The 10849-nt window shown below is 40.2% G+C and overlaps 2 protein-coding genes across 2 annotated transcripts in view; both read left to right on the forward strand.

The window, feature by feature from the left end:
* Positions 1-10849, forward strand: part of LOC311087311 (uncharacterized protein) — a 595635-nt gene that overhangs the window by 257011 nt on the left and 327775 nt on the right. The gene's annotated exons all lie outside the window — the stretch shown is intronic.
* Positions 3372-10593, forward strand: LOC311087032 (ribonuclease inhibitor-like; the record flags this gene model as incomplete). The annotated part of the gene is made up of 5 exons (XM_084120284.1): positions 3372-3520; positions 5018-5092; positions 8505-8675; positions 10018-10191; positions 10317-10593. The coding sequence occupies 5 exons, from the start codon at positions 3372-3374 to the stop codon at positions 10489-10491; spliced, it is 744 nt and encodes a 247-aa protein (XP_083976410.1). The 3' UTR covers positions 10492-10593.

Below are 10849 nucleotides of genomic sequence, written 5' to 3' on the forward strand. Positions count from 1 at the left end.
GTGGAAAAGAATTTTGTCAAATACAGGTAAATTTGTAAGAGAAGCCAGTGGACAATTAATACAATATAAGATCATACACAGGTTTTATTTGACACCTCTTAGACTCAATAGAATGGGTCTGACAAATAATAATGTTTGTTGGAAATGTCAAAAGGACAGAAGTACTTTTATTCACTGTATCTGGGAATGTCCAATTATTCAGCCTTTATGGCACCAAACTTTAAATATTCTGAGCAAATGGCTTGGAACAACAATACCATTATCACCAAGGCTGTGTCTATTGGGGGACAAGGAGCAGATGCCAAACATTACAAAGGTAGAGTTCACAGTGATCATGGTGGGGGTCACAGTGACGGCTAGAGTCATCTTGAAGCACTGGAAAACTCCCAAAACCCCAGAGCTAAAAGAATGGGTCAACATAATGACTAGGACAGCTTTGTACGAACGTTTGCTTTACAAACTAAGTAATAGGAACAAAGCAGGGGTCACTGTGGGTATTCCGGTTTGGGAAGATTTTTGGTCTTATGTGACGCTTTCTTTCCATGTAACACAATAATTTAGATTTTTCATTGTTTATTTCAGCCACTGTATTTATCCTGGTCATACATGCAGTATCTGTATAAATCTGTATTCTGTGCTTTGTATGATATTGTCATGTACCGGACGAAAACAGTAAAAACTTGAATTATAAAAAAAGAATACACATATGACCCGGAGGGGCTGCATATGGACTATCACTGGGGTAGAATCTAGTACCGGCTAGTTGAAGCGAGTACATGAGAAGAAACTGGCTCCACTCGGAGATTGTAGAATCTCACGAATGTGTTAGGTGTCGCCCAGCCTGCAGCTCTGCAGATGTCTGTTAGCAAGGCGCCATGCGCTAGAGCCCAAGAGGAGGCCACACTCAGGGTGGAGTGGGCCTTCACACCAAGGGGGCACGGTCGACCTTGCTGCTGGTATGGCAAAGCAATGGTGTCCACTATCCAGTGAGACAACCTTTGCTTGGAGAGAGCCTTTCCCTTCAGCTTCCCCTTCAGCTTCCCACCATAACAGACAAAGAGCTGGTATGAGGTCCTGAACACTGCGCTCTGTCTACGTAAGTACGGAGGGCGCGTACTGGACAGAGCAGTGCCAAGGCTGGGTCTGCCTCCTCCGAGGGCAGCGCTTGCCCTACCCTCTAAATGGAGGCCAATGTAACCAGGAGCACTGTCTTCATTGACAGGCTCAAAGGGAGCACTCTGCAGGGCAGTTAGCACCACTGAGAGGGCCCAAGAGGGAACGAGAGGAGGGCGAGGAGGATTCAGTCTCCTCGCTCCTCTAAGGAACCTGATGATCAGGTCGTGCTTTCCCAGAGACTTCGTGCTTTCCCAGAGACTTTCCCAGAGACCGTCAACTGCATAATGATGTGTGGCAATGGCTGCAACATACACTTTCAGGGTGGAGGGAGACAGCCTTCGCTCCAACCCTTCTTGCAGGAAGGAAAGCACAACACTGATTGGGCATTTCGTGGGGCATTCAACGCATAGGCATGTCTCGTGGACGATGCTCTAGCAGAAGTGATGGTAGCCACCACCGCTGGTGGTAGGGTACTCAAACCTGCCTTGTCCCATCCAGGAGCCACACGTGGAGGTTCCAGAGATCGGAACGAGGGTGCCATAGGGTGCCCCATCCCTGAGAAAGGAGGTCCTTCCTCAGAGGGATTGGCCAGGGAGGTGCTGTCGCGAGGAGTACTAGTTCGGGGAAACAGGTCCGGTTGTGCTAATACGGGGCAACCAAAATGACCTGCTCCTCGTCCTCCCTGATCTTGCACAGGGTCTGTGCAAGAAGGCTCACTGGGGGAAACGCATACTTGCGGAGGCCCTGCGGCCAGCTGTGCGCCAGTGCATCCGTGCTGAGCGTACCCTCGGTCAGGGAATAAAACAGGTCGCAATGGGACAAGTCGTGGGAGGCAAACAGGTCTACCTGTGCGTCCCCGAGCTGATCCCAAATCAGCTGAACCGTCAGGGGATGGAGTCTCCATTCTTCAAGGAGAGGCCGAAGCCGAGACAGCTCGTCGGCCGCACGGTTCAGGTCTCCTGGGATATAAATGGCTCAAAACGACCTCAGATGCTTCTAACTCCATATGAGGAGGTGGCGGGCGAGTTGCGACATACGGCTGGAGCGTAGACCACCTTGTCAGTTGATGTACGCTACTGTTGCGGTATTGTCTGATCGGACTAGTACGTGCTGAGCCCTGAGCAACGCACGGAAGCGGTGCAGGGTGAGACGTACAGCCAGCAACTCGAGGCAATTGACATGCCAAAGGCGCTGGGCCTGTCCAGGAGCCCGTGGCAGCATGTCCATTGCACATGGCGCCCCAGCCCGTGGTGGAGGCATCTGTTGATACAACAACATGCCGAGAAACTCATTCTAAGGGCATTCCGGCCCGTAGAAAAGTGAGGTTCGTCCACGGGGTGAAGGTCTGACGGCAGGTCGGAATCACTGGGACTCGGAGCTTGCCGTGTTGCCATGCCCACCTCGGGACTTGATCGCGAAGCCAAAGCTGATGCGTCTCATATGAAGCAATCCGAGTGACGTTACTGTGGCTGCGGATGCCATATGCCCCAGGAGCCTCTGAAACAGTTTCAGTGGAACCGCATTTTTGCCCTCAAATTGACGGAGGCAAGTCAGCAGTGACTGCGCACTGACTTGTAAGCTGCGTGCACATGGCGACCAAGTCCATTTCCATCCTCTGCATGGGGCAGAGTTTACTCTTCTCCCAGTTGACCCGAAGGCCCAGACGAGCTAGCTGCCGGAGCACTAGGTCCCTGTGTTCGCAAACCTGGTCTCGAGGGTGAGCTAGGATCAGCCAGTCGTCGAGATAGTTCAGGATGCGAACCCCGTGTTCCCATAGAGGAACAAGAGCTGCCTCGACGACCTTCGTGAAGACGTGAGGAGACAGGGCTAGCCCGAATGGGAGAACCGCTTACTGGTATGCCTGCCCCTCGAAAGCAAACTGTAGGAACGGTCTGTGTCGAGGAGGAATGGAGACATGGAAGTAGGCGTCCTTCATGTCGATCGCTGCAAACTAATCCTGCGGCCACACACATTCGAAAATGCGTTTGGCCATGAGCATCTTGAACGGCATCCTGTGAAGGGAGCGGTTCAAGACTTGCAGGTCCAGGATTGGTCGTAACCTACCGGCTTTCTTGGGTACAATGAAGTAGGGGCTGTAGAAGCTGGACTTCATTTCGGCTGGAGGGACAGTCTCGATCGCATCCTTCGCCAGTAGGGTGGCGACCTCCGCTCTCATGACAGGGGCATTGCCACTGACTATAGTGAAGCGGACTCCCCTGAAGTGGGGAGGAAACTGAATCGCGTAGCTGAGTCTGATGGTTCTCGCAACCCAGCGGGACAGTCTGGGAAGCTCTAGCCAGGCTCCCAAGAACTGTACCAGCGGGGTTATGCGAACCACAGGCGTACCCTCGCTGGTGCAGCGAGGCGGAATGATCGGCCCAGACGTGGGTGGCATAGCTGCCCGGTGCGGGGGCACGGTCATTAGCCGAGGCCTGCCAGAGGAGGCCAGGGAAGGATCAGCATTCCACGGGGGCGTGCTCTGGCAGGGGTCTGGCGACAGAGGGGGACGAGAATGGCGAGGCTCGTGAGCGGCGCGCACTGTCATCTGAGAACTCTGTGTGCTCAGAGATGGGTGTATACTTTCTTTCTTTGACCAAATTAGGGTGCCGTCACACCAACACCTGGAGAGAAGCTCGTCTGGAAGAGTGGAGAAAACAATCTCAGAAATGGCTTGTGGAGTGAAGTGGAAAACTTGGTTCCGAAACGAACACATATCTGCATGTTGCCGGCGTACTTCCTTATATACCCACGAGGTGGGGCGGAGTTACGCAATGCAAATTCCGCACACCCATGGCATTTCATTGCCATTGGCTCGTTTTATATTCTCGAAGGTGATAGGCTTTCTAAGCGAAACCACATTCGTCTTCACTGACGTAACTCATAGTGACCACGAAAGGGAACACATATAATACCACATCAGTTATCCCTGTCACATGTCAGCGTTTGTTTAGACTTTCAATTTGAGTTTTGCTTGGTTCCTGTTTGCCTTTGTTCTTTTCCCGCCACTCCTTTGTTTTTATGGTTACCATCATTATCAGTTCAGTTGTATCACCTGTTTAGTCATCATCATCATCTATCTCACCTGTGTTCTGTTAATCAGTGTAATCTGTGTTTGTATTTAAGTTGCATTCTGTTCAGTCAGTCCTTGTCCGATCTTCATCGTATTTAGTGTGTGTGAACCTTCTGCCCGTCTTCTATGTACCTATAGTATTTATATTGTGAGTAAAAGTTTGCATTGGAACTTTTGATTCTCCTTCGTCTTCTTCTGCCTGCAGAAATTTACAAACAAACATTTATCAAAAGCCTGTTGTATCCTATTTGATGTACACATTTTAAGATGTTTTTACTACAAAAAAGTTTACTTTTTTATTCAAAGTTCAAAATCTTTTTCTTTTTTTCATATTGTTTTCTAATTTTGTAAATATTATGTAAAATAACTAAATTTCATTTCAGTAATTGTTATGGATGTTTTTTTATTATCTTTAAATTAATGATATATCACCTATTGATCACCCTGCTCTCTAAGATATCGGTATCAGCCATCTGTTAAACTTAATCTTGAAATATTAAAAACATATACAATTTCTTAGGTTTAAGTAATCTTAGCTTTACTTAAATCATTAAATATGTTATATCAAAAAGACATGTACATGTGAATGAAGGCATTTTTAGAATTATTGCCATAAAAGTGTGAACTGTCTCATCTAATAGTGTCGGTGCAGTCAAGTCAATAATCTTGTTGAATATTAAGTGTCTCCAACTAAGCAAGACAGAGGCAACAGTGCTAAGAGCCTAAACTCCATCAGGTGACATAAATAGTTAGGGAAAGTTAGGATTTTTTTTTTGCCAATCTGCAAAAAAAATTCTTACCAATAGCTTTTTTTACCATGTGTTCCTATAGGTGTCTAGTAACACCTCCCAATTTATCCACGGCCAAATCCTCGGGGAAACGCCTGGAGAGGCAATCAAAGTTGGGGTGCCCAGACGGCCTGGGTAAAAATAATGAATTTTTTTTTTTTTTTTTTTTTTTTATTAACATTTGAGATGTCTAACTAGGGGTTTTTAGGTGTGCCGAATCTATCCCAGCCATTAGTTTTGAGTAAAAATGACTCCAAGTCCATACAAAAACCACATAAAAATGGTTTTATTGAACAATTACAAAACAAAACTTACTAAATCGGTTTAAGGCCAGACACTACAGGTGAATAGAGTCAAATTTTTAACTAGCAGATATCACCATGAAACTTTCCCAGTTGATTACCTATATTAAGATGAGAAAAAAAATGTATTACAAGTTTTCTGTAATTTAATGTTCAAATATGCAAATTAGGCAATATCTAATTAAATATGCGTTAATTTGCATATCTTTTAAAAAACAAAATCTGACTATTGGATAAAGCCAGGTTAAAAATTATTTTTTCATTGTGTTCACATATTAGATGGGAAGAAAATTACTGAGGGATTTATGGATATCTACTTTTGTTATCCTGTAAATCAGAATATACTGTCAATAGCCTTAAAAAAATGATTTTCGCCATGTTTTTTGGAACAGTTTTTTCTGACAGTTGGATCCAAATATGGTCATTTCCTTTTTATCAGCAACCAATTGTGTAAGTAAAAGGGCTGAATGCGCAATCTCATTGGCTGATGATAAATCTTTAAAGCCTGTTTTCTCAAAATGACTTTTCTTCAAAATGTGCTTTTTTCAGTTGCTTATAAACATATTAATGGCAAAAAAAATTACACACTATTTAGCACAAACAGGGCTACCAGAATATGTGAGCAACAAGAATGTACATGTCTGCATTTTTGAGAGAATAATGTTTATGCATGGTTATTGAAAAAACTAAAAACTAAAGTTTCTGAAATAAGGCCATAAAACACATTCTAAATATGTGCCAAAAAGACTTTTGTCTAATGGATGTCATCACCTAGTGTTTTTTTCTTCAAAATGATGTGAAAATCACCCTGCCTTATCTTTCACATAACACAATACATTGATTTGAATTTCGCAAAGCACTTTCTGTTTGGAAAGGCAATATGCGGAGTGGGCGTCAACGATCATGCATATTTAGTGGTTCACACCTGAGGAGACAATGGGGCCTGCATACTTAATTAGCCATTCATTCAGGTGAGTCACTGAGCCACAAGAATGCAAGAGCAACAGTTGGAAGCATCTCAATTCTTTTTTATTTTTCCACATATTGTGCTTGCAATTTGGCCTATAATATCCAAGGAAAACATGTCTAGTAATTGTGCAGTTAATTCTCATACTGTATTTTCAGTTTTGGAATATTTATCCTCTCCCCAAATTTGTCACTAATAAAACACAATAAAAATTATTTAAAGAAAAGGCTTATATTTACCTTTTAATAGTTTGTTTACATCTACCTTGTAAATATATTTTTTTATTAAAAAGGTTACAATTACAACAACAATTCAAGTGTAATCTTTCTTTGTAAAAACTAAAGTATACATTTTATCATACATATTTCAAAGTTAAGGATTTGATTGATTATTTGATTACTTTATTTTTGACAAAACATAATATATTTAACATGAGCAAATATTGGCAAACAAAAGCTTATTTGAGGTGGCAGATATTTTACAGTAAAAATGTATAATCTATCCAAAACTAATCAACGAAATGTTGTCTTTCATATGTCTGTAACATAGGTCTTTCATTTTTATTATAAGAAATATAAATGTTAATTTGCAGTTTAATACGTTGCTTATACAAATACATTTTATTTCAACATATTTCAGTCCATTTTTACTCAGTATAGCAATACAGTTTGCTAAAACCGAAACATTCATTCACAAACAGAAACGCCTGACTGTAACGTTGTTTTTATGAAATATTAGGGCATATAAATGTTAATTTTCAGTTTAATACGTTGCTTACAAATAGCCTACATTTTATTTCAACATATTTCAGTCGATTTTTACTCAACTCAGTATAGCAATACAGTTTGCTAAAACATCATCATTCATTCACACACACAGAAAGGCGATTTAAATTTAAACTGTCTTTTTGCGAGCTGTGGTAAACAGCGCGCATCTCTGCGGCTGCCGTTCATTCATTGACAGAAACGCGATTAACTTGAGAAGGAAAAAAAAACTTACTACATATTCGGATCCTCTCTCCTGCAATACCCGCACTCTGAGGTAGATTCTCCATTATTATTATTCCTCACAGCGTTGCCAGATGGTGTAAACACGTAGGCTACAATGATATGATTAAACTTGTGTTTTTTCGAGCTGATATGGGGGGCGTTCACAGGTTTGCTTGGATTGCCTCAGTAATTTGCGTTTGAATAGCAAGCGCTCTCCGTGGGCGTGTTCACATTACATTTGAATGAGCTCTAATTAGCTCGACTGGAATCGCTCTCTTTTAATACAGATTTCACAAGATGAGAATATTTGTTTTTTATATAAATTACCTCATTTAAAAGAAGAGAATTCAAGCTTCATGCCTGTGTGTATGTATGCCTGTTTGACTGAGTATTTGCTGAGTTACAGTTCATTTTCGGACGCGTTTCAGAATGGTCTTCACTGACAGAGAGAAGGCAGAACTCGCATCACGTTTATTTTTCTTTATTTGGCAAAAAGCACAACACTTTGTTTTTATTGTGAGTATACACAAAAATAATACACATTTAACAGAATCGATTGATGTATGAAACTTGCTTGTAATATCAAAGTCCACAGAGCAAAATTAATTTCTTTTGAACTGAACTGAAAAAAAGTGAGCCTATCGCGCCGGCGCGATTGTCGACCTCAGGGGGTTAAACCGATTTAGTAAGTTTTGTTTTGTAATTGTTCTATAAAACCATTTTTATGTGGTTTTTGTATGGACTTGGAGTCATTTTTACTCAAAACTAATGGCTGGGATAGATTTGGCACCTCTAAAAACCCCTAGTTAGACATCTCAAATAGTAATATTGAAAAAAAAAAAAAAAAGTCATTATTTTTACCCAGGCCGTCTGGGCACCCCAACTTTGATTGCCTCTCCAGGCGTTTCCCTGAGGATTTGGCCGTGGATAAATTGGGAGGTGTTACTAGACACCTATAGGAAAACATGGTAAAAAAAGCTATTGGTAAGACATTTTTTTGCAGATTGGCAAAAAAAATTCCTAACTTTCCCTAACTAAAATAGAGAAAAAATCCTATAGCTATAAAATCTTTACACAAATATAATTTCAAACATGCTTCATTTTATCTAGGAAATTTGTCACTGAATAAAAAAACACACTAATGTACAGGAAATAGTCATTTTTGAAGATGGATGTTAGTTTAACTCAGACTCTTTGCTATGTATTTAATATTTGTATATAGAAAATGTATTGTATGTGTTTTATCTAATTCTGTGCTGTGATTTATTGTAGGTTAAATGATTGTAACTTAACAGACAAAAGCTGTTCAGCTCTGGCTGCAGTTCTTGGATCAGATGCCAATCTGAAAGAGCTGAACATGAACAATAATAATCTGCAGGATTCAGGAGTAAAGCTGCTCTGCATTGGACTGAAGAATATAAAGTGTAAATTGGAGATACTGAGGTAAGTTGAGCCACAGGAGTCACATGACTAAAGTAAGGTGCATTGACTGACATGACGATCCGAGAGGCTAAAAGTTATGAATAAAAGTTGCATTTCTTTGTTTAATATAAGTAAGTTTGTCTTTGTTCTATTGTTGTTGTGTTTTTCATTCAAAATAATAATGAGCCACAAACTAAGCAAACCAAAGATCTTTTGTTACAATGTGGGTATAGCATATCATCCTTCTTATATTTCTTTTAATAAATACTATATGTACTATTTTATTATTGATGTATTTTCATTAATACTAATGAACCACAAACTAAGCATTTGTTTTAAATTTGGGGGAAAATCCAAATACCTTCATTTATCAGTGTTACAATGGGGGTATACTATGCCATCAGTCCTATTTATTTTGTTGATAAAAGTTTGATGTTCAATATAAGCGAGGTTGTCATTGTGCCATTTTATTGTTGTTGTGTTTTTTTCACTGAGTAATACTGAAGTGACATTAAGAATTAATTTTGTAATGCATTCATTTGGTGCTGCACTGCAATGCAAATAATTGCAGGGGATTATAATATTTAGTGGATAAAGTATTTTATATATATGTATATTCTACTTCTTATAAGTTAACACTTAAATTGTGCTGTTTTTGTTTATAATAATTTATAATTTAGTGATTTAATTTTTATTTGCATACCTAGTGTTGAGTCACAATTCAGATGATTCTGTTAGAGCTGGCAAATCTGTCACAGAAAGGAGGGTGAGATCTGGTAGCAATCACTTATCTTAATATTTTAACAGGATTAATGTATTTTAGTACTTTTGAGGAAGCTGTGTATCTTTGATTCTGCTTTCAGCTTTGCAGCTAGTCTCAACTAAACACTTCCTGTAGTTCATGAGTGTTTTACACCACTGTGAAGGTATTTTGGTCCATTTGTCTCACTCATCCTTGCAAAGCTGCTTCAGCTCAGTGAAATTTGTAGGCTTTCCAGCATGAGCTGTGTTTCAAGTCCTTCCACAGCATTTTAATGGAATTGAAGTCTGAAGACTTTATTGGGCCATTCCCACACTTTAATTTTCAAATTTGTTGACCATTTTCAGGTTGCTTGTTGTGGATCATGCAGATCATAGACTTTCAGATCTGTACAGTTTTAGATAATTGCAATCTTGAAAGGGATGTTGACGTCTAACATATTAAAGTTCTCTGAGCCTTTTGTTTGCCTCCATATTAAATTGTCAGTTTTTGCAACTGACCTTCAATACATTTGTACAAAGACTAAAATAAAATTCAGTTTATGGATTTATATCGTTCAGGTTTAAATGATTAATCAGCTGAATGTTTCCATTCCTGTTCTAGACTCTCTAACTGCAGTGTGACAGAAGAAGGTTATAAAGCTCTGGCTTCAGCTCTGAGATCAAATCCTTCACACCTGATAGAGCTGGATCTCACAGGAAATGATCATGGACAATCAGGAGTGAAGCAGCTCAATGATTTACTACAGGATCCAGACTGTCAACTGAAGACACTGAGGTGAGACAGAATCAAATAATTAACTTAATTAGATATATGCAGGCAAAATATTCATAACACATACATTGTTTTAGTTATATAATAAGCTGGACATTTATTTGAGAACTGAATTGACTCTTCTGCAGGTTTTTGAGTCCTGCTGCAGATAAAGCCTGTCAGTATGTGAATAGAGTTTTGGGTATAAACCCGTTACTCCAGAGAAAGCTGAATCTGAGTGGACATAAACTAGGAGACACACGAGTGAATCAGATCGCTGCTCTACTGCAGGATAAACACTGTCAACTCAACACACTGTCGTGAGTATTGCTCATTTATTTATAATATTACTTTACTTTTAAGCATTTTTTCCACAGTGTCACAGAGCACACAACAATTTAAAGTAATACAATTAAACAAATTAAAACACACAATTAAGACGTGATATCAAGCTTTAAATATTTGATTAACCCTCTGGGGTCTAAGGTGTTTTTGGGGTCCTTGAGATATATTGACATGCCCTGACATTTGTGCTTTTTTCAGTTGCTTATAAACATATTAATGGCAAAGGTGTAATTACACTCTATTTAGCACAAACAGGACTACCATAATATGTGAACAACATGTATGTACATGTTTGTATTTTTGAGAGAATGTTTATGCATGGTTATTGAAAAAACTA

This window comes from Abramis brama (assembly GCF_963993115.1).
Source record: "Abramis brama genome assembly, chromosome: 7".
Taxonomy (NCBI): domain Eukaryota; kingdom Metazoa; phylum Chordata; class Actinopteri; order Cypriniformes; family Leuciscidae; genus Abramis; species Abramis brama.